The sequence below is a fragment of the Globicephala melas genome, chromosome 4 (assembly GCF_963455315.2).
Source record: "Globicephala melas chromosome 4, mGloMel1.2, whole genome shotgun sequence".
Taxonomy (NCBI): domain Eukaryota; kingdom Metazoa; phylum Chordata; class Mammalia; order Artiodactyla; family Delphinidae; genus Globicephala; species Globicephala melas.
In genome coordinates, this window is record NC_083317.1 from 74,702,038 (window position 1) to 74,728,614 (window position 26,577).

A 26,577-nucleotide genomic window follows, 5' to 3' on the forward strand; every position below is an offset into this window, starting at 1 on the left:
TTACAATTTTTCATTAAGACCAGACCATTAATCTCAAAACACTTTGTCCTTTTAACAGAAAACCAAATTTTGTACCAGCTTACTTTTGAAATTGAAATTTATTCATTCTAACCTTAGCCAGTCCTGATGGCACATAAAATTCCTCTCTAAAGACTCTTCTTTTTTTTTTCTTTTTTGCGGTACGCGGGCCTCTCACTGCTGCGGCCTCTCCCGTTGCGGAGCACAGGCTCTAGATGCACAGGCTTAGCGGCCATGGCTCACGGGCCCAGCCGCTCCGCGGCATGTGGGATCTTCCCGGACCGGGGCACGAAACCGTGTCCCCTGCATCGGCAGGCGGACTCTCAACCACTGTGCCACCAGGGAAGCCCCTAAAGACTCTTTTTTCCCACAAATTTTCTACAGCTTTCTATGTCTGTTTTAATTTCCCCCTTTTTTTCTTTCTCATTTAGAACTAACCAGCTTTAGGACAAAATTACTTTCTTTTCCCTTAACAAAATGTATTTCAGTTTTCTGTACCTTTAAAATTTTTTTTCCTTGAATATGAAAATGTTTTCCTTATTAATGTTAATAGTTTAAATTACGTATATTAATTAGAATTTTTAAGCTTTAGAAACCTTAATTTTTAGTAAAAACTAAGAAATAAGCAATTATGAACTGTCTTTTCCAGTAGTATTCTGTAGACTGGCAAATTTATAATTACTTTTTATAATTTTTAAAAACTTGTGCTTTCTTATAGAAAATATTTCAGTGTGGCACCAAAAGTATTTGCTAATAGTCCCAAATATCTTATGTTTCTCTGTAAAAGGAAGCCTATATTCAGTAATTAATGTTTCAGTACCTTATTTTGTTTGGAAATGATTTAGATATTTAATAAATTTCCATCATTTAACTTAATCTAGCAAAACTTTAAAGTTTCCAAAAAGGTTTGGGGGAACTATTTTGAGATAGACACATCATAAAACATAACTATTCTTAAAGAGTTTACCTAAAAACTCTTACTCATTTACATTTATTTAATGTATGTATGAAAATATCATACTGAATTATTTTTATTGCTGACAAATTTTGTAACAGAGATAACAAACTTATTTGACTTTTAGTAAACTTAGGTACAATAAAAGTATTATACTTAATGTTGATGACTAAAGGCATGTCTGCATTAATTAAATCAATGAACTTTAACTTTAATACTGAATATTTCCCAGCTCTCTTGAACCTGCAATTCATTTGGGTTACTACTATATTTCTGAGAATTTATTTTATTTAAGAGCTTAATTTTTTTAAGGCAATTAAATAGAGCTCTTTTACAAATTAATTTTGACAATACCATTCAAAAGTAGAAGCATACTACATCTGTAAGGTACATACATGGACATACATACATCCAGATAGGCACAGACAGAGCCTCATAGTTTTAGTTTTAAAGCTTTAGTCATGAATCAGGTACAGTAAAAAAACTCACGGGCTTCCGTGGTGGCGCAGTGGTTGAGAGTCCGCCTTCCGATGCAGGGGACACGGGTTCGTGCCCCGGTCCGGGAAGATCCCACATGCCGCGGAGCGGCTAAGCCCGTGAGCCGTGGCCGCTGAGCCTGCGCGTCCGGAGCCTGTGGTCCGCAGTGGGAGAGGCCGCAACAGTGAGAGGCCCGCGTACCGCAAAAAAAACACAAAAACTCACTAGTTTATAAATAACAGTTGGAATGAATTACATCTGCCAGCTCAGATGGCTAAAGTCTTTTATTATGTGTGGAGAAGATATCAGCTTTGCATTTGCCCTTGACAAGTAATTTTAAGGAGGTTATTTGGGCAAGAGAGTCCTTCTAGCAATTTGAATTAAAAGGCCTCTTCTTTTTTGTTTTTTCTTTTTCAGTCTTAGGAATTGGAGATGGTCTAGATAAGGGTTCCCTGAGAAGATGAGGTAAAACATTGATATTTCAAAGGTAGAGGGAGAGAAATGCAAGCTCCTCCTAGAAGGACTTTTGTCCCCTTAGGGTCAGAATTTTTTTTCAAAAAAAATTTTTTTTTCAAAAAATTTTTTTTCAAAATGGTCATAATAATCATAGACATTTTCATCAGGCCCTTGGAATTGTTGTTGCCTTCTGTGGGGATCAATCTTGCTGTTATAAAAAGAAAGCTCAGGGCTTCCCTGGTGGCGCAGCAGTTGAGAGTCCGCCTGCTAATGCAGGGGACACGGGTTCGTGCCCCGGTCCGGGAAGATCCCACATGCCGCGGAGCGGCTGGGCCCGTGAGCCATGGCCGCTGAGCCTGCGTGTCCGGAACCTGTGCTCCGCAACGGGAGAGACCACAACAGTGAGAGGCCCATGTACCGCAAAAAAAAAAAAAAAAAAAAAAGAAAGCTCAGAAAGAGATGGATAGCAAGGAGGAGAACATTCAGAGGAGAAGGAAGGAGCAGAGGGAGAGAGAGAGAGAGTGAGAGGGTGTAAGAGTAAAAGAGACAGAGGGAGAGAACTCTCAGAAGCCTCAGAGGAATTTCCAGTTCTGAAATCCTTTGAGATAATTGTGAGTTAGTTTCTCTGAGGGAAGCAATAGTGGATTCATTGTTATGTTTTTCTGAGTCCTCAAAAATACCAGTTGAGATATGCTTCTATTCTTGCCTTACATCCTTTTCTTAATTGACTGCCCAAACTAATTTAGGAGTTTCAAAGGAGCCCCATGTTGGCCAATTTTATTGTAAGTCATCCCAGGTAATTTTAGTCCAGCAAGACAAATACTTGCAGGACTACGGCCCATAGTTCTTTTTTTTCTTTTTTTTGTTTTGCTGTACGCAGGCCTCTCACTGTTGTGGCCTCTCCCGTTGCGGAGCACAGGCTCCGGACATGCAGGCTCAGTGGCCATGGCTCAAGGGCCCAGCCGCTCCGCGGCATGTGGGATCTTCCCAGACCGGGGCACGAACCCGTGTCCCCTGCATCGGCAGGCAGACTCTCAACCACTGCGCCACCAGGGAAGCCCAGGCCCATAGTTCTTATACATAAAACCAGGAGAAGTTTAACGAAGAAAGAGGCTGCCCTTAGAGAGTGAACTTCTCATATTCCAAAAGTAATTATTTACCAGGAAGAAAAAGAAAAAAGGAAAACAAAATCCCAAGAACAGAAGCTGGCAGCCCAAACAAAAGAGGAAGTGAAATCCTGAAGGCCACTTGAACAAAGCAGAGAAGATGGGGAGTGAGATCCTGGAGGACAGTAGCTGGTAACAGAGGACACCCTGTCTCCTACCAAGGTGGGAGGTTTCAGTACAGAGGACTTCCAACCAAATTCTGGGACCACTAAGGAGACAATAGAGCTCGACTCTTGCAGGTACCTTACTCAGATCCAAGACAATGTATCCATCCGCAATGTATCCATCACCCAAAAAGGAAATTTCTTTTTTCTTTTTCCTAATCAGTGTTAGGAAAATACTGATTTCCTAATACCTCTTTGGAACTTCACAATGGGTTACATTTTCTTTTTAAGGCAAGCTCAGAAGTACTACATGTTGTGGAATGAACTCCTACATAAGAGTCAGTGACTTCCCTGGAGGTCCAGTGGTTAAGACTCCTTGCTTCCACTGAAGGAGGCACGGGTTTGATTTCTACAGGGAACTAAGATCCTGCTGGTAGTGTGGCAAAAAGGATAAAAAGGGGTAGAGGATAAGTCATAGAATTGGCCTCAGACTGCTTTTAAATTTCAAGAGATGAGGCGCTTATAGCAAGGTTGGAAGAAGATAAGCAAGGTCACTCACTTCATTCAATATAAGAGTTAGTCTGGCATTTTCAGGTTCAGAAAGTCCAAGTCCACAGGAAATAAAAAATGCCCAGGTTTGCTTCTTTATTTTTCTGTCCAGGTCAAACCTAAGTCTTCTGTATACATTCCATTCTTTGAAATCCACTCTTGAGTTATTTTAAATCCTACTCTTTTAGAGTTCAAGGACTGGTCTGGTTAATTCTCTTGGTAAAGAGGAGGTAAAGAGGAGACTTGAGGTGTTAAAGTGTCTAGATTTGCTGGGCAAACAATTTGGACTATCTGCATGACAAAGCAGTTATTTAACATGGTAGGTTTTCTGGTGCATTTAAGTATTTTATAGATCATTAACTGCTTGAGAGAGCTGGGAAACAGACTGAAGTGGAAATAGCTGTTTCTAGGTAAATATACTTCTTTCCCAGAAAGGAAAAATAGACTCCTAGAGATTCTAAAGTTTCCTTAAAGAGAAAAGAAGTTCCTAGTTATAGAAAAATCTCAGGAGAAACATACTGTGGAAATGAGGTACAGAGCTACACCCAACCAATATTTGTCACACCCAGCTACGGGCCAGACCTCGGACCAGGTCACGCACATTATGCATTTAATTCTTCAAGCATCCATGAAACGTGTAGCATCATCCCCACTTCCTGGATAAAGAAAATTAGGTTCAGAGAGTTGCAGTGATTTTTCAATTTGGTTTGGAGCTGAGATTTGAACTCACAAAGGAGCCCATGTTCTTTCCATACTGGACAACACCAAGCTGCAAATGGAGAGAAGTTGATGAGGTCACCCACAGTGACCACTTCACAGTGACACATTTTCCCTCCCTTTCTTTTTTTTAAAAAATTTATTTATTGGTTTATTTATTTATTTTTGACTGCATTGGGTCTTCGCTGCTGCACGCAGGCTTCTCATTGCGGTGGCTTCTCTTGTTGCAGAGTACAGGGTCTAGGCACGTGGGCTTCAGTAGTTGTGGCACATGGGCTCAGTAGTTGTGGCTTACAGGCTTAGTTGCTCCACGGCAACTAATGTGGGATCTTCCCAGACCAGGGATCAAACCCACGTCCCCTGTATTGGCAGGCGTATTCTTAACCATTGCCCCACCAGGGAAGTCCCTCCTTCCCTCTCTTTGCCTTCTTTTCCCCCTTAAAAAGTTGGATGAATTTCTTTTTTTTAATTAAAAAAATTTTAAATTATATAATTTTTAAAGGTTACTTTTCATTTATAGTTATTAAAATATGCATGATTTTACAGAGTCCTTAACAGAGTAGTAAACAAGAGAAAAGCCAGTGATACTACCTTATTCTAAGAAAAATGTCTCACTGTGGCATATTTATTTAACCTATACATTATACAGTATAAGTATAAATAAATGTATAAGTAAAATGTATAAGTAAATAAATGTATAAGTATAAATAAATGTATAAGTAGGTTATACATTAACCTACTTTACATTATACAGAATTACGAGTTAAAAGACCCCAGAGGTAAAAGTGATGACAGGAATGGAGCTTACAGGCGAATATATCCAAGCACCTTCAATTTAGCGATGCTACAGACTGTGATAAGATGAATTCCAGTCTCGCCTAGACTAAAGCATGCAGTTGGTGCATTGGATTAACACTGGTCTGTGGGAGCTGGGAAGTTTCAATGGTCCAATTTGCTTTTCTCTTTTTAGGGATTACAGTCTAGAGGTCTGTTTGCTTTCACACTGGGCTAAAGGGTGACAGCTTGATTTGGGGAATCAGATGTTCTGTTGCTAAGAGATAGAAATTCTGAGCAACTGGACGCTATTTGTTACAGAGTGTAGAATTCAAGGTGATATTTATCTATTTATTAACATTTTATTTATTTATTTATTTAATTTTATTTTTGGCTGTGCTGTGTGTTAGTTGCAGCATGCAGGACCTTCGTTGAGGCATGCAGCATCTTTCCTTGCAGTGTGCGGCTCTGTGCTGCAGAGCACAGGCTTCTCTCTAGTTGTGGCATGCGGGTTTTCTCTCTCTAGTTGTGGCTCGTGCACTCCAGGGCATGTGGGCTCTGTAGTTTTGCAGCACGTGGCTCTCTCGTTGAGGTGTGCAAGCTCAGTATTTGTGGCGTGGGCTTAGTTGCCCCGTGGCATGCGGGATCTTAGTTCCCCAACCAGGGATTGAACCCGTGTCCCCTGTATTGGAAGGCAGATTCTTTACCACTGGACCACCAGGGAAGTCCCTCAAAGTGATTTTTATACATGAGTCACAAACACCGTGGGGACGACTTGTTGAAACAAAGAGGAAGGAGCCAAGGTATAGCGTGGGAAAACCTGACCTCAGGTCTCTGTTCCCTCCTGCTCCCCATACCAGACTGGCTTGGGCAATTCTAAGCCTTGTTGATGAAGAGTTTCTCATCTGCAAAATGGATACCATAGTTTTGCCTTTGGAGAATTGTGAGCCTAAAATAGGAAAACTGACACAAAAAGTGTTTATAAACTGCAAAGCGATCATTTGAAAATTAGTAGTTGGTATTATTTTGCTTCATTTAAGAGGACCAAGAGGAGCTTATCTTCCTTATTGTTCTCACTTGGTGGCCTGAGGTCTCTGGTCCTGATGCCATTTTTATAATTGTGTTCCTATTTACCTACAAATTATGTGTTTTCTTATGAAGTTTTTCATTGAAACTTTGTTCTTTGGCAATCCTAGTTCAGGCTGGATATAAAAGTGTCAGTCCAGTCAAATTGTATTGTTGAACAATGAATGTAGAATAGAGCAGACGGTAAGATGGGACTCTGGAAGGGCTGGGGGATGAGGGCGTCAAACCCCTGCTCTAATGTTTACCAACCGCGACTTAGTTTCCTCACTTGTAGAATGGGGTTGGTAATGAACAGTAACTACCTCATAGGGTTTTTAAACTTTAAATGAAAGAACACACATGTGGCATTATGTGCCTAGAACATAGTAAGTGCTAAACAAATATTGTTTTTATTAATGTTATTATTAGAAACTCAAAATTGTTCTCAGAACAGAGACCACATGATCTTTTGATGTGGTCAAAGGCAAAGCTGTATAATGCTGAGCTATGTCAAGGTGTGATCTAGGGAGTTGTTGGCACATTCCACAGTATCTAGAACATGTCCACAAGTTCAGTGGCTTAGTCATTGGAAATGTAGCCATCTTTGGTCATTCTTAGGCTTTGAAGGTAACTCCATACAAATTTGATTTGATTTAATTTAGTCATCTTTTCAAAAAATGCGGTAATAGCCAATTTTACTGGTTTTTAAAATTAACTTCCAAATTTCTACTAAGGTTTTTTTCCCCTCCCCTCCTCGCTCTCCCACCCCTCTTTTCCTCTCTTTTTCTTTTCTTTCCATAACCTCCTTCACTTTCCCTCCTTTCCTCTCCTTTTCCCTCCCCTCCCTACTTCCTTTGCTTTGCTTTTCCCTCTCCTCTCCCTTTTCTCACTGCACTCTCCCTCTCCCTCTCTCTCTCTCAGAATCTGTGCCAGGCCTGGCTGGAGCACAGGCATCCAACAAACATGATCCCTACCCACAGTCCAAGAGGAGTGATAAGGTGAGGGGGCAAAGGGCAATGCCATGAGGTAGAATGTGGTGAGAATCTCAAATACCCTGATGGTTTAGAGGACAGATCACCCAGAGAAATTAGGGAGGTTCCCATGACATGAACTTTGAGCCAGACCCTGAAGGATGGTTAAGATCTAGCCCCATGAGGTTGGATTTCCACGGTGTGTCAGCTTGGATTTTTCTCCCTCTTTCTTAGCTCTATAGTTCTTCCAGGCTACTTTGTAGCAATTTGAGTCTAAAGCATCACCTGCCAGTGGAACCCAAAGGTCTAGGAGGAGCTTCAAGCTGTGACAAGACTCCCAATGGATTCATCTGAGGTTAACCCAGCCTGGACCCTGGAGTCTCCTCAAACATCCATCGATGAAAATTCCCAGGCAATTCCAGTTGCCTCTCAGCCTATGTCTGAAGTGTTAATAAAGAACCTCAGTAACCTGACGCCCAACCCTAGTATCAAATTGCCATTCGTTCTACCAGAATGTCTACGTCAACCAACTGGTCGGTTACTTGGTGAAACCATACCCTATAGGAGAGGGGTGAGGACCATGTTAACTGATCGGAGAGATAAGATAGAACGTCTGATTCAATCTGTTAAAAAATGCTACAGCAAAGGAGTTCCTCGGTCTGACTCTCAAAGAGAACCATGGCAGAATGATGTTGAGACTCAGTCAAGAGGGCGAAGGTTTAGAAGTAGCTGTCGTTTTTGCTGGTTTCATAGAGATCCTTCTGAGGATAATTATGAGAATTATTACAACAATAAGTATTACAGTAATTATGACATGGAGTCGAAGGAGCCATAAACCTTATTCTTGTACTATTTTTTATTCCTGGTAATTTTAGGATCATTATGAACCTTGGGAAAGATTGTGCACCAATATTTTGATAACCTATATTACAAGTTCCGTGATGTCCATTTTTCTTGCATCTCTTTACTACCTTAATACAATAACTTATAAGGAATCTATGTAGCTTGCATTTGAATGACTTGAATATATTTTAGTTCCACTTTGTGAAACAAATTAACTTGTGTGGAAGGAAAGTGAAGAAAACGTTGGGTGGCTTGACCACAGCATTGTTAGAACAGCATGTTGAATTGTAATAAAAATTTTTGACGTGCTGTTTCAATTTTCAGTAGCAAATAAATGTGTTTATAGGGGATCTTATTAAAATTTGAGACTTATTTGAGTACCTTAAAAAAAATTCTTGTTATTTTAGACTTGTTTTTTCTTTTTTTTTTCCTATGGTACGTGGGCCTCTCACTGCTGTGGCCTCTCCCGTTGCGGAGCACAGGCTCCGGACGCGCAGGCTCAGCGGTCATGGCTCATGAGCCCAGCCGCTCTGCAGCATGTGGGATCTTCCCAGACCGGGGCATGAACCCGTGTCCCCTGCATCGGCAGGCGGACTCTCAACCACTGCGCCACCAGGGAAGCCCTAGACTTGTTTTTGCTGGCTATGTATTAACTGAATAATACTTATCCCCATCATATTCCCAGGATGTAAATATCCAGCATTCTAATATTTTGTGATATTGTCCTGTTGGGAAGGAAGTTTATACATTTGGGTAAGGTTAGAAAACAAGGTCACAGACATTTGCACATATTAACCTCTTGGAAGAAGTTATCAGTTGATCTTGGTTGGAGGGAATTGAAAGAATGATAGTGGTATATAATACTAAGGGAAGATGCAGCGCCAATGGTGTTTTAGTTCAGTTATTTTCTTTCATAACCTAAGTGTACACAGACCTGGATTTCTTTGTGGGATAAAAGAGATACATAAAACTCATCTTCTGCCGTCCAACTATCTTTTGTTCACTTTAAAAATATATTAAAGAATTGGGTACATGGGACTTCCCTGGCGGTCCAGTGGTTAGGACTCCTGCTCTTTCACTGCCCAGGGCCTGGGTTCGATCCCTGATTGGGGAACTAAGATCCCACAAGCTGTGTGGTGTGGCCAAAAAAAAGAAGATCCAAAAAAAAAGAAGATCCAGTTGCAAAGCAACTAGAGACCTGGTGGTATTCAGAATGAAGCAGAAATAGCCCAAACCTGGACGACTGTGCAAACAAATGGCAAAGAAGTTCAACAGTGATGTTAAAAAGGGATATTAAATATTAATACCCATCAAAGTAGGTCTTCAGAGGTTGTCCTACTTAGAACTACTCAAACCATCATGGTCTACAGCATGGGTGAATGTGGGTGGTCTTGAGGTTTTGTTAAACTTGCAAGCTGTTCCTAGAGGCAAGGCCGTCTTGACTGCTGTATGCATTTGAAAATCATTGACTAGTGAAAAAACTTATTTGTTGTAATCATGTTAAATTTATTAAAAAAAAAAAGATCTAGCCCCATGAAGACTTAAAGAGAGGAGAGAAGGATGCGCATTCCAGGCTGAGGAAGCAGCAGGAGCAAAGGCATGGAGGTGGGCCTCTCCTGAGGAAAATCAATGTAAGAGATTAGCTACAACTACTAACCCTTCTCCCTGCCTTTTGCAGAGTCAGCTCAGACACTCTTCATGGCAAAAGTGGGTGTGGTGGAGACAATCCCTTGTTCTGACCTACATTCCCACGCATCAAATTGTTTCCCAGGCTTGACTTCCCTGGCCATTCTTCCTAGCTCCCAAGGTTTACCAGACATCCAAGTGGAAGTTATGTGTGGCATTTACCCATTCAGATAGTAAACTGTTATCACATCAGTCTCTAAGGGACCATTGTGGTACCTGTTACTCAATCCTGCACTGCTCCCTCTAGTTTTATTCTGTGTTGGAGTCATCAGTGAACTGCAAAGGGAAGCAGCTTCAATTAGGGTCACACATGAAGATACCTTCCTCAATGCTACCTGTGCTAACATCTTAACAATTATCCTTGGGCATGCTCAGTTCATATTTTCAGTATTTTTCCCATCCATTCATCAAACTTTCACTGAGCAGATCAAAATTCCCCACGTGGATGGGATATAAGGGACGGTAAAACATGGTCCTTACCTTCAAGATAGTCTAGAAGAACTAAGAGAATGCAAGGCAGAAGGTAATTGGGAGCACAAGAGAAGGACAGTGAAAATCTTTTAGAATTACTATAGTGACAGTCCCCCAAACCACACCCCCGCAACCGAAGAACGTGTTAAAGAGGTTGTTCTGGAAGAGGTGGAATTGTTAAGCCTCAAAACATGGGAATGGTTCTGTTGACCTGGCCTCCTAAACCTTGAGACATACAGAAACACTTTGGAATGCTTGCTTGTTTTTTTTTTCCCCTGTGAAATTTGTATCTGGCCGTAGCCCCATGGTTGGAGGGTAATAGGGAAAACTAGCTCTTACCTGAGCATCTGCCTCATGACTCTTGAGCGTTGTTGTGTGTGCCAGTATTCACATCCTGATTCCTCAGTAAGTGATGGCAAGACTTTTCCCCTCAAGGCTCTAGATCTACCAGATTTCAAAGGCATAGGACCCTGTCAAGAATGTTTAACTCTGTAAACATACAGAATTATATTCAAATAATGTTTTTCAGGTTGAATTCTAGACTGATGACCTCTCTTAACTTCACGGAGGTTTTGGTGTTTATTTCCTCAGGATGAATTCCAAACTTACTCTTGGAAAAAGGTAGTGTGGATCTGCCTGTCAGCATTGAACAGTGCATTTCGGCTCATTCCTGATCACCCTCTCATCACAGATGAGGAATATATCATAAATAGAGCCATAAGAAAGCCAGACCTAAAGGTAAGTACACTTATGGCTCCTGCAGGTGCTAAAGAAATTTAATCATTTTTCCCTCCAAGTGCAAGATTAAATTTATATATAGCCAAAACTTTAGAATAACAATAAATAGAATATAACCTTTAAAAATTGTGAATCACTATATTGTATACCTGTAATTATATAATATTGTACAGCTACTATACTTCAATACAAAAATATTAAATTCAGATCCTCCACTGTGCCAATCTTCTTTTTTTCTACTTGTAAGCTCTTTTTTAAATTTGAATTTTATTTATTTACTTTTTATATAGCAGGTTCTTATTAGTTATCTATTTTATACATATTAGTGTATATATGTCAATCCCAATCTCCCAATTCATCCCCCCCCCACAACTTTCCCCCCTTGGTGTCCATACATTTGTTCTCTACATCTGTGTCTCTATTTCTGCCTTGCAAACTGGTTCATCTGTACCATTTTTCTAGATTCCACATATATGAGTTAATATACAGTATTTGTTTTTCTCTTTCTGACTTACTTCATTCTGTATGACAGTCTCTAGATCCATCCACATCTCTACAAACGACCCAATTTCATTCCTTTTTAGGCCTGAGTAATATTCCACTGTATATATGTACCACATCTTTATCCATTCTGTCGATGGGCATTTAGGTTGCTTCCATGACCTGGCTATTGTAAATAGTGCTGCAATAAACATTGGGCTGCATATGACTTTTTGAATTATGGCTTTCTCTGGGTATATGCCCAGTAGTGGGATTGCTGGATCATATGGTAATTTTACTTTTAGTTTTTTAAGGAACCTCCATACTGTTCTCCATAGTAGCTGTATCAATTTACATTTCCACCAACAGTGCAAGAGGGTTCCCTTTTCTCTACAGCCTCTGCAGCGTTTGTTGTTTGTAGATTTTCTGATGATGCCCATTCTAACTGCTGTGAGGTGATTCCTCATTGTAGTTTTGATTTGCATTTCTCTCATAATTAGTGATGTTGAGCAGCTTTTCATGTGCCTCTTGGCCATCTGTATGTCTTCTTTGGAGAGATGTCTCTTTAGATCATCTGCCCATTTTTTGATTGGGTTGTTTGTTTTTTTAATATTGAGCTGCATGAACTGTTTATATATTTTGGAGATTAATCCTTTGTCCATTGATTCATTTGCAAATATTTTCTCCCTTTCTGAGGGTTGTCTTTTTGTCTTGTTTACAGTTTCCTTTGTTGTGCAAAACCTTTTAAATTTCATTAGGTCCAATTTGTTTATTTTTGTTTTTGTTTCCATTACTCTAGGAGGGGGGTCAAAAAAGATCTTGCTGGGCTTCCCTGGTGGCACAGTGGTTGAGTCCGCCTGCCGATGCAGGGGACATAGGTTCGTGCCCCGGTCCGGGAAGATCCCACATGCTGCGGAGTGGCTGGGCCCGTGAGCCATGGCCACTGAACCTGCACATCCGGAGCCTGTGCTCCCCAGTGGGAGAGGCCACAACAGTGAGAGGCCCATGTACCACAAAAAAAAAAAAAAAAAAAAGATCTTGCTGTGATTTATGTCAAAGAGTGTTCTTCTTATGTTTTCCTGTAAGAGTTTTATAGTGCCTGGCCTTACATTTAGGTCTTCAATCCATTTTCAGTTTATTTTTGTGTATGATGTTAGGGAGTGTTCTAATTTCATTCTTTTACATGTAACTGTCCAGTTTTCCCAGCACCACTTACTGAAGAGAATGTCTTTTCTCTATTGTATATCCTTGACTCCTTTATCATAGATTAGTTGACCATATATACGTGGGTTTATCTCTGGGCTTTCTGTCCTGTTCCATTGATCTATATTTCTGTTTTTGTGCCAGTACCATATTGTCTTGCTCACTGTAGCTTTGGAGTATAGTCTGAAGTCAGGGAGTCTGATTCCTCCAGCTCTGTTTTTTTCCCTTAAGATTGCTTTGGCTATTCGGGGTCTTTTGTGTCTCCATATAAATTTTAAGATATTTTGTTCTAGTTCTGTAAAAAATACCATTGGTAATTTGATAGGGATTGCATAGAATCTGTAGATTGCTTTGGGTAGTATAGTCATTTTCACAATATTGATTCTTCCATTCTGAGAACATGGTATATCTCTCCATCTGTTTCTGTCATCTTTGATTGCTTTCATCATTGTCTTATAGTTTTCTGAGTACAGGTCTTTTACCTCCTTAGGTAGGTTTATTCCCAGGTATTTTATTCTTTTTGTTGCAGTGGTGAATGGGATTATTTCCTTAATTTCTCTTTCTTATCATTCGTTGTTAGCGTATAGAAATGCAAGGGATTTCTGTGCATTAACTTTGTATCCTGCAACTTTACCAAATTCATTGATTAGCTCTAGTAGTTTTCTGGTGACATCTTTAGGATTATCTATGTATAGTATCATGTCATCTGCGAACAGTGACAGTTTTACTTCTTCTTTTCCATATGTATTCCTTTTATTTCTTTTTCTTCTCTGATTGCCACGGCTAGGACTTCCAAAACTATGTGAATATGAGTGGTGAGAATGGACATCCTTGTCTTGTTCCTGATCTTAGAGGAAATGCTTTCAGTTTTTCACCACTGAGAATGACGTTTGCTGTGGGTTTGTTGTATATGGCCTTTATTATGTTGAGGCAGGTTCCCTCTATGACTACTTTCTGGAGAGTTTTTATCATAAATGGGTGTTAAATTTTGTCAAAAGCTTTTTCTGCATCTATTGAGATGATCATATGGTTTTTATTCTTCAATTTGTTAATATGGTGTATCACATTGATTGATTTGCATATATTGAAGAATCCTTGCATCCCTGGGGTAAATCCCACTTGATCATGTTGTATGATCCTTTTAATGTGTTGTTGGATTCTGATTGCTAGTATTTTGTTGAGGATTTTTGTATCTATATTCATCAGTGATATTGGTCTGTAATTTTCTTTTTTTGTAGTATCTTTGTCTGTTTTGGTATCAGGGTGATGGTGGCCTCATAGAATGAGTTTGGGAGTGTTCCTTCCTCTGCAATTTTTTGCAAGAGTTTTGAGAAGGATGGGTTTTAGCTCTTCTCTAAATGTTTGATAGAATTCAACTGTGGAGCCATCTGGTCCTGGGCTTTTGTTTGGTGGAAGATTTTTAATCACAGTTTCAATTTCATTACTTGTGATTGGTCTGTTCATATTTTCTATTTCTTCTAGGTTCAGTCTTGGAAGCTTATACCTTTCTAAGATTTGTCCATTTCTTCCAGGTTGTCCATTTTATTGGCATAAAGTTGCTTGTAGTAGTCTCTTAGGATGCTTTGTATTTCTGCGGTGTCTGTTGTAACTTCTCCTTTTTCATTTTTAATTTTACTGATTTGAGTCCTCTCCCTCTTTTTCTTGATGCATCTGGATAAAGGTTTATCAATTTTGTTTATCTTCTCAAAGAACCAGCTTTAGTTTTAATGATCTTTGCTCTTGTTTTCTTGTTTTTATTTCATTTATTTCTACTCTCATGTTTACTATTTCTTTCCTTCTACTAACTTTGGGTTTTGTTTGTTCTTCTTTCTCTAGTTCCTTTAGGTGTGACTTTAGGATGTTTGTTTGAGATTTTTCTTGTTTCTTGAGGTAAGATTGTATTGCTATAAACTTCCCTCTTAGAACTGCTTTTGCTCCATTGCATAGGTTTTGGTTTGTCATGTTTTCATTGTCATTTGTCTCTAGGTATTGTTTGATTTTCCCTTTGATTTCTTCAGTGATCTCTTGGTTGTTTAGTAACATATTTTTTAGCCTCCATGTATTTGTGTTTTTTACATTTTTTTCCCTGTAATTTATTTCTAATCTCTTAGCATTGTGGTCAGAAAAAATGCTTGATATAATTTCAATTTTCTTAAATTTACCGAGGCTTGATTTGTGACCTAAGGTGTGATCTATCCTGGAGAATGTGCCTTGTGCACTTGAGAAGAAAGTATAATCTGCTGTTTTTGGATGGAATGTCCTGTAAATATCAATGAAATCTATCTGGTCTATTGTGTCATTTAAAGCTTTTGTTTCCTTATTAATTTTCTGTCTGGATGATCTGTCCATTGGTGTAAGTGAAGTGTTGAAGTCCCCCACTATTTTTGTGTCACTATCAATTTCCTCTTTTATAGCTGTTAACCTTTTCCTTATGTATTGAGGTGCTCCTATGTTGGGTGCATATATATTTATAATTGTTATATCTTCTTCTTCGATTGATCCTCCACTGTGACAATATTTAACTGACAGTATAGGACATTATAAAGAACATGGATTTTGGAGCCAGACAGAGCTCAATTCAGATATCAGCTTCATCCCTCAAAACTGTGCAGCCTTGGGTCAGTTACTAAACTCTGCTGAGCCTCAATTTTCTCATGTATAAAATGATGATATTGCCTACCTCTAATATTAGTTGATAAAATTCAGTAAATTAAGAAATACAAAAATCAGTATGGTGGCAGGTATATAGTAGATGCTCAGTGCATATTAACTGTTAGTAGCGTCATGCCCTATATTATAATCTATGCAGCAGGGCTTGTCTTACGGTAAAAGTAACCCCCCCCCAAATGTTCTAGGTAGTTTATGTTTGTAAAATGATATTATCATTCAAATGTATTTGGTTTACTCCTTTCCCATCATATTAAATTAGTATTACTTGGATTATGACTAGTTAACATTCATATTAAAAACATATTTTATAACACAGACTGCTTTCTCTTCAATCTATATATGTGTAGACAACTGTTTAAATTGGTTTTATGAGCTCAAGGTCAATTATTATTTTTTTTTTGGCGGTACGCGGGCCTCTCACTGTTGTGGCCTCTCCCGTTGCGGAGCACAGGCTCCGGACGCGCAGGCTCAGTGGCCATGGCTCATGGGCCTAGCTGCTCCATGGCATGTGGGATCCTCCCGGACCGGGTCACAAACCCGTGTCCCCTGCATCGGCAGGTGGACTCTCAACCACTGTGCCACCAGGGAAGCTCAAGGTCAACTTTTTAAAATAATAAAAGTCAATTGCTGAGCAGTTTCTTTTCTGTCCATTGTTATCACCCAGTTGTCTTAACTGCCAAAATAAACAAAATCAAAAGAGATGAAGCACCCAACCAACAGATTGCTTAATTTTTTTAGACGGCATTCACCTGAGGATAGACAACGCAAATCAGCCTATGGACATGGCCTCAGAATATTATTGACCTCCACCATCTTTAATTGCATCAAACAAATAAGTGGACAGACAAATGGAGAAATGTTCAAATAAACAAACAAAATGTGAGGAAAGGGCAGAGGTCTTGAAATGGAAAGTTCTGGCACCCAGGCTTGATATCTTTGTTTACCAGCATACAGCATAGGGAGTTTGGTTGGTTACTGCCTCCCTGGGCCTTGAGTTTCTTATTTATAAAACAAGAGTAGTAATGCCTTCTCTGCCTGTTTCTCAGGGCTGTCATGAAACTAAAATGAAAAGCAGAATAATAAGGTGATTTGTGAGTGATAATGAGCTGTATTCATATAAAGGACTGAAACTTTTATTAAAATTGGAAGATATGTCACAGGCTTAGCCACAGCAACAATGATGACAATGACAGCAATAACACAATACCAAAATGATAACCGTTCAGGACCACATAGGGGGAGTTTGGAGACTGCAGCAAATGTAGGCTAAGAGGAGACTCCAAGGGCTATTTTGTAGGATTACATGCAAAAGTGAAATCCATGGCTTAACCTGTTAAACAGAAGTGAAGAGTGGGATGCCTGAGGATTGGAACAATTTCTGGTTCTGAGCAGAAAGATGAAAATCACCCCACAGCTGATCCCTGATTTCCTAATTACTGTTTCCTGGTCTGAAGTTCCAGGCAATGGGCAAATAAACTTCACCCTTTGCAAATATTATGCTTAACATCTTCTTATCAGCTTTCAGAGCCTCTGGACATGACGAGGGAAGCTGAGAAACTCCAGGCAGAGGTGTTTCCTGTTTGGGGAATCTCAAAGATATTTAAAAGGCGTATGATGGAGTCATTCTTCTCACTCTGTGAAGAATAGCTTCAGAAATTGTCAGGAGATAATGGGATTTTCCATTTTCTGGCCTGACATAAAACTTATCAGTAACCTCTTTATTCCTCATTATTGCTGCCTTCATCTGCTGTTTGTATCTATTATGTTATATAACTTTCTCACAGCCTATTGATCTAGGTTCTCTAACTGAGCAGGGGTCTCACATTCTACCATCGTTTGTCTTTTACATTTTTTCTAACTTGAATTTCTGAACTTACAGAATTAATAAAGTAAGCAACCCTCACTTTATACAATTTGAATACTGGAAGTTATGGGATTTTCAGACCGTCTTCTGAGACTAGCTTGACTATTAGATCCTTCAGAGACTAGACTTGGGGGCTAGAGGGGCTCAAGTTCAATTTCCAGCCCTGTTTCTTTTTTTTTTTTAATTAATTTATTTTATTTTTTGGCTGTGTTGGGTTTTCGTTGCTGCGCATGTGCTTTCTCTAGTTGCGGTGAGCAGGGGCTACTCTTTGTTTTGATGAGTGGGCTTCTTATTGCAGGGGCTTCTCTTGTTGCGGAGCACGGGCTGTAGGTTTGTGGGCTTCAGTAGTTGCAGCACACAGGCTCAGTAGTAGTGGGGCATGGGCTTAGTTGCTCCGCGGCACACGGGATCTTTCTGGACCAGGGCTCGAACCTGTGTCCCCTGCATTGGAAGGCAGATTCTTAACCACTGTACCAGCAGGGAAGTCCCAGCCCTGTTTCTTAATAGATGTGGTCTTGGGCAAGTTACTTAATCAAAATGAACTTAAGCGGCAAAGTAGAAATGAAGATAATATCTGTCCTACCACAGGGTGATTAAAAAGACAAGAACCCCACCCCCCAAGTACTCAGTAAACAGTAGCTGTGATCACAGTCTAGCTCTGTTTGTAAAATTGTAGAGACTACTGGAAAGGAAAGGAAAATGTGAGGCAAAAAACTCGAGACTCCAAGATGGGCCATGACAGCTAACACACCCCAAGCTGGTCATGTTTCCTCACCTTAACTTGTAACTTGTGAAGGAAGAATTGTTCCCAGTGGCAATTCACTCCAATTTTATACTGAAAGTCAATTGGAAGATAGGATTTCTTTTAATATTATTTTGAAGCCAACACACTGAAGTAAATCCATTCTGTAAAATAAAAAATACAGTATTTAATACGCTCACTCGGTAACTATGAATGTGTGCACACATACACATATATTTTTTTTCTTCTAGTTTTATTGAGATATAATTGACACACAGCACTGAGCACTGTATGAGTTTAAGATGTACAGTATAATGATTTGATTTACATACATCATTAAATGACTACCACAGTAAGTTTACATACATATATTTATTGGACAAGGTTAAAAGTCATTTGAAGTAACCCAGGTCTTGGAGCTTAGGGATTTAAACTCTATTTCTATTGTGGTTGCCAAGGGGTCAGGGATGGAGTCAGAGTTTGGGGTTAACAGATGCAAACTAGCATATATAGAATGGATAAACAACAAGGTCCTACGGTATAGTACAGGGAACTAAATTCAATATCCTGTGATAAACCATAATGGAAAAGAATATTAAAAAGAAAGTATATACAGTATAATTGAATCAATTTGCTGTACAGCAGAAATTAACACAACATTGTAAATTAACTATACTTCAATTTATAAAAAAGAAAAATAATTCTATTTCTAGTTGACATGTGGTTGTGAAAAGCACTCATTTATTTATTTAATAAAAAATGTGTTGAGCACTTGTTATGTACCAACTATATGCTCTTCCAAGTTTTAGATTTTATCTAATGTTTATACTGACTATAATACTTATAGGTATAGAACATATTCAGAGGAGTTGCAGTGGAACTTAGAAATAATCTGGCCAATTGCCTTAATTTATTCATGGGAAAATTGAGGTGCAGAGAAATTTCATTGAATTTCTCAAGGACACAATGATAAGAGTAGCTATAGAAGGAAGTCTTGGACACTGTTTCTCAACTTTGGCTGCACATTAGAATCACCTGAGGAAGTTTAAAACTATTTATGCCCAGGCTGTACCCCAGACAAAGGAAATCAGAATCTCTCTGGGAGTGGGACCCAGTCATCAGTATTCTTTAAAACTCCCCAGTTGATTCCAATGGGCAAAATGAGGTTATAACCATTGCTCCATAACAATATGACAGTCTTACCATTTCTCTTTGTACTTAATTAGGTCACCTGTTAATGGAAATTCAGATTTATATGTAAAGTTGCTTAAAGAAATCAAAAACAAGAAGGCATTACGTCATAAGCATTAACCTTTCTTTCCATTGCCAACACCCTCAGATGTTGTAGAGTTCATTTTCTTGCAATAGCCATCTCACTGTCTTCTAGAACCTGCTGCCAGTCTAATCTTTTAGACTGTGTCTTCGGTGTCTCTTCCATAGGTTACTTTGCAAATCCATTGCTTCCAAAAGAAAAGTTCTAAATACTCACGCTAGCATTTAAGGATGCATCATCTGGTCGTTATTTATCCTTCCAGCCTCATTCTCCATTCTGCTCTCAAATAGGCTCCCTTCACTTACCCCTCCCTCACAACTAAATTGTGTATAATCTCTTGGAAATGCCACCTTCCCTTCTCACCTGAGCAAAATTCTTCCAATCCTTTAAGGATGCAGCTCAGATTCTTCTTCTCCATGATACCTTCTGTCATCTACCCTCTCTGTATTTCTACGGCATTTCAATACTATAATTTTTTCTTTATTATGTTTTCATTTCTTTGACACATGCATAATTTGACTGTATGGTATAGTTTTCCCTTTCATAACCTATTTTCTTCCCTTGTTTGGTTATCAAGTAGTGGAACACAGAGGGTGAGTTTTACTTATATACTTATCCGTGTAGTAGGCCCATGATACACGTTGCTTGCATGATGATTTCTAATAAAGAATGCCATTTGTGTAGTAGCCAAGGATAGGATTCGTTAGGAAAGGATAAATCTTAAATAAGTATACTAGGGCTCTATCTTTGCTTCTTCCACGAATGCTTCTTTAGTCACTGAAGTTTGTATTTGCTGATCCTTAAACTGGAGATTTCTTAGTACTTTTCCTTTGCAGGTGAGATGCATAAAAGTGCAGAAAATAAGATATGTTTGGAACAACTTAGAAGGACAGTTCCAGAAAATTGGGTAAGTTGTTTGAGCAATTGCATCTGAAAAGAAAAATATTATTTCAAAAATATTTTGCTCAGTATGTCTTTCTCATTGTTATTATTTTAGCTCTTTGGAAGACTGGCTCAGTTCTGCCAAGATACATGTAAAGTTTGGATCAGGTCTAACAACAGAAGAACAAGAGATTAGGTACCACGTATACTTTTATCTACACCAGCTCAGAACGACTGTCACCAGTTAGTGAAAAAGAGAGCCCAGGAAACGGTTATCTTAACTGGTCAACATCAAAATATGTTGTAATGCTCTATTTAGTATTATTAAATTAAATGGTTTTGTATGCATTATCTCACTTCAACAGAGCAACCTTGTGGGGAAGTTAGAACAGACATCCTCATCATCTCAGTATAACAGATGAGAAATCTGAGACTCAGAGAGGTTTAGTGGCCTGAACTAGGTCACACAGATGGAAGTGATAGAGGAAGAAGTACATCTCTGACTATAGGCTTAGTTGTCTTTCTACTCTGCATAATGTTCCTCAAGGTTACTATAATAATAAGGTTGAACCAGTTTTGACTGTGATCAGGAAATATGTGTTATACTATGACAGCGTAGTTAAATAATAATTGTAGAGCAGCAGAAGAATATCATGCAAGACTTGTAGCTCCACAATTCTAAATAAGCTACTGGGCAGAGGAGCGAGGTTTGGGAAGGGCATTGGGTTGAATGCCAAGAGTCTGTCACTAATTCACTGTGTGGCTTTGAGCAAATGGCTTCTCCTTTATGGGCTTCAGTTTCCTAACTGTTAAAAAGGGGAGGAGAACTCTATAAACACCTTGCTAGTTCTAAGTTTCTATGATTACTGCATTCCCCTCCACCCCATTTTGGGGTGGAGCTTTGGTGGTACTTTGAATGGACTCAGAGTGCACCATCACCATGGGTGCTTGTTAGAAATGCAGAATCTCAGGTCACATCTCATCCTTATTGAATCAGAACCTTCCCATTCGCAAGACCACAAGGCTGTCTGTATAAACATTAAAGTTTGAGAAGCACTGCTGTAGTATTTACATTCTGTTAAGCTCCTTGGTCTGAGCATCTACGTAGAAGGCACAGAGAAAGTGTTTAGCATTCCCAACAGCAAAATAACTCATAGAGTGTCGTTGCTCTGTGTAATCAAAGAAACACATCTCTGAGTTTTCAGTTAAAGGGCGTTATAACTGTGGAGCTATTTTTGAGAGTTCAGCACCTTTTCACTCACATTAAAACAAATTCTGCAGCTTCCCAGCACTGAATAGGAGGAGGAAAAGTAGGCCCAGTATTCCTTATCAGTAAAACTGTTCCCCTGTAATGAGCCCTCCGTCTCACATCCATGGAGCCAAGAGTTGGGGAGAGACAGAGTTGAGAGAGTGCTAATCCTGAAACTACTGGAATGGAAAAATGACTAAAATTAAATACCCAAATTACCATCAGGGAAATATTTAATTCAATAAATGATCATGCTTATTGGTTTTGCACTTGAAAACCCTCCCCCTCTCCAGTTATTTTGAGAAAGATGGTGATGTTGTGTAATAAGGGAGGCATATGTTGATCCCACAAGTGAGAAAGTGAACATGGAATAGTCTTTTTTTTGAATGGGTAACCGAGTAGGCTGTGATCTCTCCCTATAGGAGGTTAATATGTGGGCCAAATACGATCGATGTTGAAATCACACCCATCTGGAAACTGCTCATCAAGGAGGTAATCAGTATTTTCTCTTGATGCTGGCTAGAAAATAAAAAGGTTAGATTTTAGTCAAATGATCAAGAATGCTACTTGTTAATAGTAACTGTAATTTGGGCTATTTTAAAGGAATGCAAAGCATATTCACATCTCTGTTGTTTCTTGTGGTCCATTTTTGCACACACATTTCCTGTTACAGCATAAGATGTGATGTTCGTTTGTCTATTTATCCTTTAATGACTAGATGAACACAGGGTTTCCTTTCTTTCTTTCGTTCTTAATCCTATACTTTTTATCCCGTCTCATCTTTGTGAACCTAAAATAATAATTAAAACTTAAACAACTCAATCCCTTTCTTATGGGCAACATATACAATTGCCTTAGCATCCAAAACTGTAGGAAGAAAACATCTGTTCAGCCTTATTAGTTCTACTGATCTCAGTGTGTGTGTGGGAGGGAAAGAAAGATTTGACCATAATTTACTACACTGAATTTTTTCTGTTTGACTCTCTCACTGGGCTCATTTTTCATTTTACCGTGATTATTATGATACCTACAACCTTACAGCTGTACTCTGGGTCCTCTCCTGCATGGTACCTCCACTCCTCCTTGACTTAAAAAAGACTTACTAAACTCCAGCTACTTTCTCAATATTTCTAGCAAGTTTTAAGTCACGAAACAGAGCAGAAGAAGCTGATAAGAAAAGTTTCTGTGGGCTTGTTCCCTAACCAGAGGCAAAGATAACTGTTCCTATTTTAGAAAGATGGGAATCAACTAGAGGGAATTTGAGTAAGGGCACAAAATGTTTTTATCCCAGGCAGGATTACAACTGTTGGAGTTAATCTCTGCTTTCTCCCCTAGTGTTCTAGATGCTCAATTATCTAGATTATTCCTTTCAGCTTGGCTCTCTATTTATGAGAAAATTTAGTCTTCAACTCGTACATTAATCTAAAGTACTTTAATGGCTTCAGATATAGCAATGTTGTGTCATAGAGAAGAACAACTAGAAAGCATTTTAACTTTGTAAACCTGACCAGTAGGTCAGGTTCCGAAGGCCACTCAATGTAAACTGGACGTGATAATATCTACTCCTCACACAACTGTTGTGATGGTCAACATGGTGATACCTGAGACAATACTTTGTAAATTATAAGGTGCAGTGGTGATTAAAAGTAAGGGCACTGGGGCCAGATTGCCTGGGTTCAAGTCCTGGTCAGTAACAGTTGTGGCTCTGTGACCTTGGGCAAGTTTCTCAAGATATAAGGCCCAGTTTCTTCATCTTTACAATGGAGATAACTAATAACTTCTGGATAATAAGATAATTATGGGAATTAAATGAGTAAATTCAGGTAAAGTTGCTTAGTGCAGTATCTGGTACATGGTAATTGCTGCATAAATATAATAAGAATATTGGGTGGGACGATTTGTCATGGAGACGATTATGATAACAAACAAGTCAATGAATAGCTAAGTATAAAACCTAAATATCTCCCTTGTCTTCCTGTTTTTATGCTGCCAACAGGTTTTAAATCCATTTTACATATTTCAGCTCTTCAGTGTCTGTCTGTGGTTTAGTGAAGACTATAAGGAGTATGCTTTTGCTATCGTAATCATGTCTATCATTTCCATCGCTTTGACCGTATATGATCTCAGAGAGGTGAGTTTTTCCACCAGTCGTATGGTCTGAGAAAGAAAGAGGTGTGACTTTGTTGAAATTTTGTTTGAAAAGCATATAATCGGAAAATAGTCATTGCCCAGTCCATAACAAATGAGACCACGTTTGTAAATATCTAGCACAATAGCTGATGCTCAACAAATTCTAGTTCTTTCCTTTCCTTTCCATCCCAATCCCTAACCTTTCAAGTTATTTTTTTCCCTCTCTTTAGCTTACTAAGGCTGATTATTGAGAAGAAAATGCAAATATTTATGAATTGTGAATAAGTGAAAAAATATGTGTAGAGACTACTGATGGGTCTTGAAGATGGTGGAAAAGGGGTGAAGGTGGAGGAGTCTTTAATATTTAATAAGGAGTGTTTAATATCTTTGTCCTTTATGTTTGGTTGGTAATCATTTGTCAAAACCCCAGTCCAACTCTTGGCTTTCTTTATGCCTACACAAGGGGATCTAGGCGCTGCCAGGAAAAAAATCACACGGTACACGTTGGTTGATTGTGCTATAAATCCATGAATACCGACCTCATCTGCACAAGCTTTCTATATGTCTCTGGTCAATGTGCTCTCCCATTCTCTGGAATTAAGTTCTCAAACCAAATCTTCCTTCAAGTTTCTGAGATGCCTAACTGCCCACATTCCACTTTTCCTCTAATTCAGCTGATAATCTATCTCATTGCTTTTTTTTTTCCCACAAAGATAGAAATCATAAGATAGGAATTTGCTCAGTTCCGCACCCTCCTACTGCCAGATGACTTTTGTCTCCACCTCCCTCCTGACCTGATCTCTCATTACAGAGGAGACGGTACCCTCTGCTTGTGCTTTTGATAGCATCCTTTTCACCGTCTCAGCATGCTTATGGGGTCGGTGAATGACTCTTTTCCTCATTCCCTCTCCCTGACAGCCTTCCTATCAGCATTTAAACATGCTCAAGTTTCTCCCAACTTAAAAACAAAACAAAACAAAACAGAAACAAATGAAAAAAATCCCTTCTTTTGACCATGCTTCAAACTTCAGCTACTATTCTACCTCTTTTCTCCCTTTGACGGCAGAACTTCTCAAGCTCATTATGCATCTCTCTTCATTTACTCCTCTCCCTCTCATTTCTCATCTATATGGAGCTGGCTTCCTCTCTTATGACTCCATTCAAAGAGCTCTTGCTAAGGTCACCACTATAATCCTAAGGCTCATAGATAGTTGTTGTTTTTTTTTGCGGTACTTGGGCCTCTCACTGTTGTGGCCTCTCCCATCGCGGAGCACAGGCTCTGGAGGCGCAGGCTCAGCGACCATGGCTCACGGGCCCAGGCGCTCCGCGGCATGTGGGATCCTCCCGGACCGGGGCACAAACCCGTGTCCCCTGCATCGGCAGGCAGACTCCCAACCACTGCGCCACCAGGGAAGCCCTCATAGATAGTTTTAAAATAAAAAAACAGTACTTTTTAAAACTAGCTAGTCTTTTTTCTTAATAGAAGGAGTAATATATGGACATAATAAAAAAAGTTCACAAGAACAAAATAGTGTAAATGAGTAGTAAATACTCCTCCCACCTTAGTTCTTTCAGTGTCTGGGTCTCCTTTTAAGAGGCATCCACTGGGACCAGATGTTCTGTATACTTTTAGCACTGTTAAACACATATGCGTTTATTTGTTTTATACAAATGGAAGTATACTATTATATACACTGTTACGCACTTGCATTTTTCACCTATGTATCTTAAATATCTTTCTGTATCTGCACAAATATATTTTCTCTAAATGTACCATGATTTTAAAACCAGTCTTATACTGATGGATATTTAGGCTGTTTCTAGTCTTTTGCTATTAAAACAATGCTGCATTGAGGATATTTGCGTATATATCTTTTCATACATCCACATATATGTGTTTGCAAATATGTATAAATCACAAGTATATATAATTTATATTACATGTAAATGTGTGTATAACATATCTGTATTGATAAAGAGATATAAATTTTCTGTATTTGAAATTGCTTAATCATAAGCTAAATATATTTTTTTACTAGACATTGTCAAATGCCTCTTAAACAAGTAATGCCAATATACACTCCTCCCAAGAGTGTTTATTTATTTTCCTTATTTTTGCCAATATAAATGAAAATAGAATTTCATAACTATAATAGCATGTTTTCCATTGTGAGTTGAGCACTTGCTCGTGTTTTAAGCTATTTGTATTTCTTTTACTGTGAACCGTATTCATGTCCCTCATTAATTTTTATTGAGTGGTTGGTCTTTTGCTTGCTGATTTCATGATTCCCCTCCCACAGTGTATACTTTCTTCCACAGCGTAGATTTCACTAAACCTCTCAGTTGCATTTGGCATTGTTAACTCCTCCGGAGCTTTCCCTTTGGCTTCAGTGACAACACACTCTCCACCTCTCTAGCTGCTCTTCCATTCTCTTTTTATAGTTCATCCTCCTCTACCTGGCTTTTTAAAAAATGGATGTCTCATATCAAAACAATATGAAAATGTTCACCACATAAAGGCTCCCTCTTCCTCCACCCCTCCACTTATGCAACCAGTTTTTAGTTTCTTGGGCATTCTTCCAAAAATGTTTTTGGAATATACATCTTTCCTTTCTTATGTAAGAGGGAGCATAATCACACTATTTCCTACCTAGCTTTACTATTATTATTAATAATACTGTCTTGATGGTCTTTTCATGTGAGTACATTGAGTCTTCATTATTCTTATACTGCATATACTAATGACTTCTAAAGGCATATGCTAATGACTTTCAAATTTATATATGTATTTTAAGTCCAAATATCTCTTTTGAGTTGAGACACATAGATTCAACAACCTATTTGATTCAATGTCACTTCTTCAGGGAAGATTTCTATTGGTTCATTAGCTATATATGCTCCCAAAACACCTTATTGTTTTCATTTTATTGTTGATTGCAGTGATATATTTATGTGTGTGATTATTTGATTAAATGTATTTACCCAGTAGGTTGTAAATTCCTGATGCTAAGAATCATATCTGTTTTGTTGACCATTCCACCCCAACCTCTCAGCATAAAGGTTGTTCAATAAATGTTGAGTGAATGTATGAATG

General features: G+C 38.8%; 2 protein-coding genes across 8 annotated transcripts in view; both read left to right on the forward strand.

Annotated features, from left to right (window-relative positions):
• ATP13A4 (ATPase 13A4) overlaps positions 1–26,577 on the forward strand; it is a 156,166-nt gene that overhangs the window by 58,990 nt on the left and 70,599 nt on the right. For all 7 annotated transcript variants that reach the window (XM_060298278.1, XM_060298279.1, XM_060298282.2 and 4 more), the window contains exons 3-7: positions 10,844–10,990; positions 20,059–20,129; positions 20,220–20,300; positions 21,776–21,845; positions 23,350–23,484. In XM_060298278.1, the coding sequence (XP_060154261.1) occupies positions 10,844–10,990; positions 20,059–20,129; positions 20,220–20,300; positions 21,776–21,845; positions 23,350–23,484 (504 nt within the window). The remainder of the gene's footprint in view (positions 1–10,843; positions 10,991–20,058; positions 20,130–20,219; positions 20,301–21,775; positions 21,846–23,349; positions 23,485–26,577) is intronic.
• LOC115855386 (developmental pluripotency-associated protein 3) lies at positions 7,593–8,087 on the forward strand. The gene has a single exon (XM_030860597.2). It carries the CDS (start codon positions 7,593–7,595, stop codon positions 8,085–8,087), a length of 495 nt encoding a protein of 164 aa, XP_030716457.2.

What these genes read in the sequence shown, in the direction of transcription:
- LOC115855386 (XM_030860597.2), top strand. Translation starts at nt 7,593, where the DNA reads ATGGATTCATCTGAGGTTAACCCAGCCTGGACCCTGGAGTCTCCTCAA.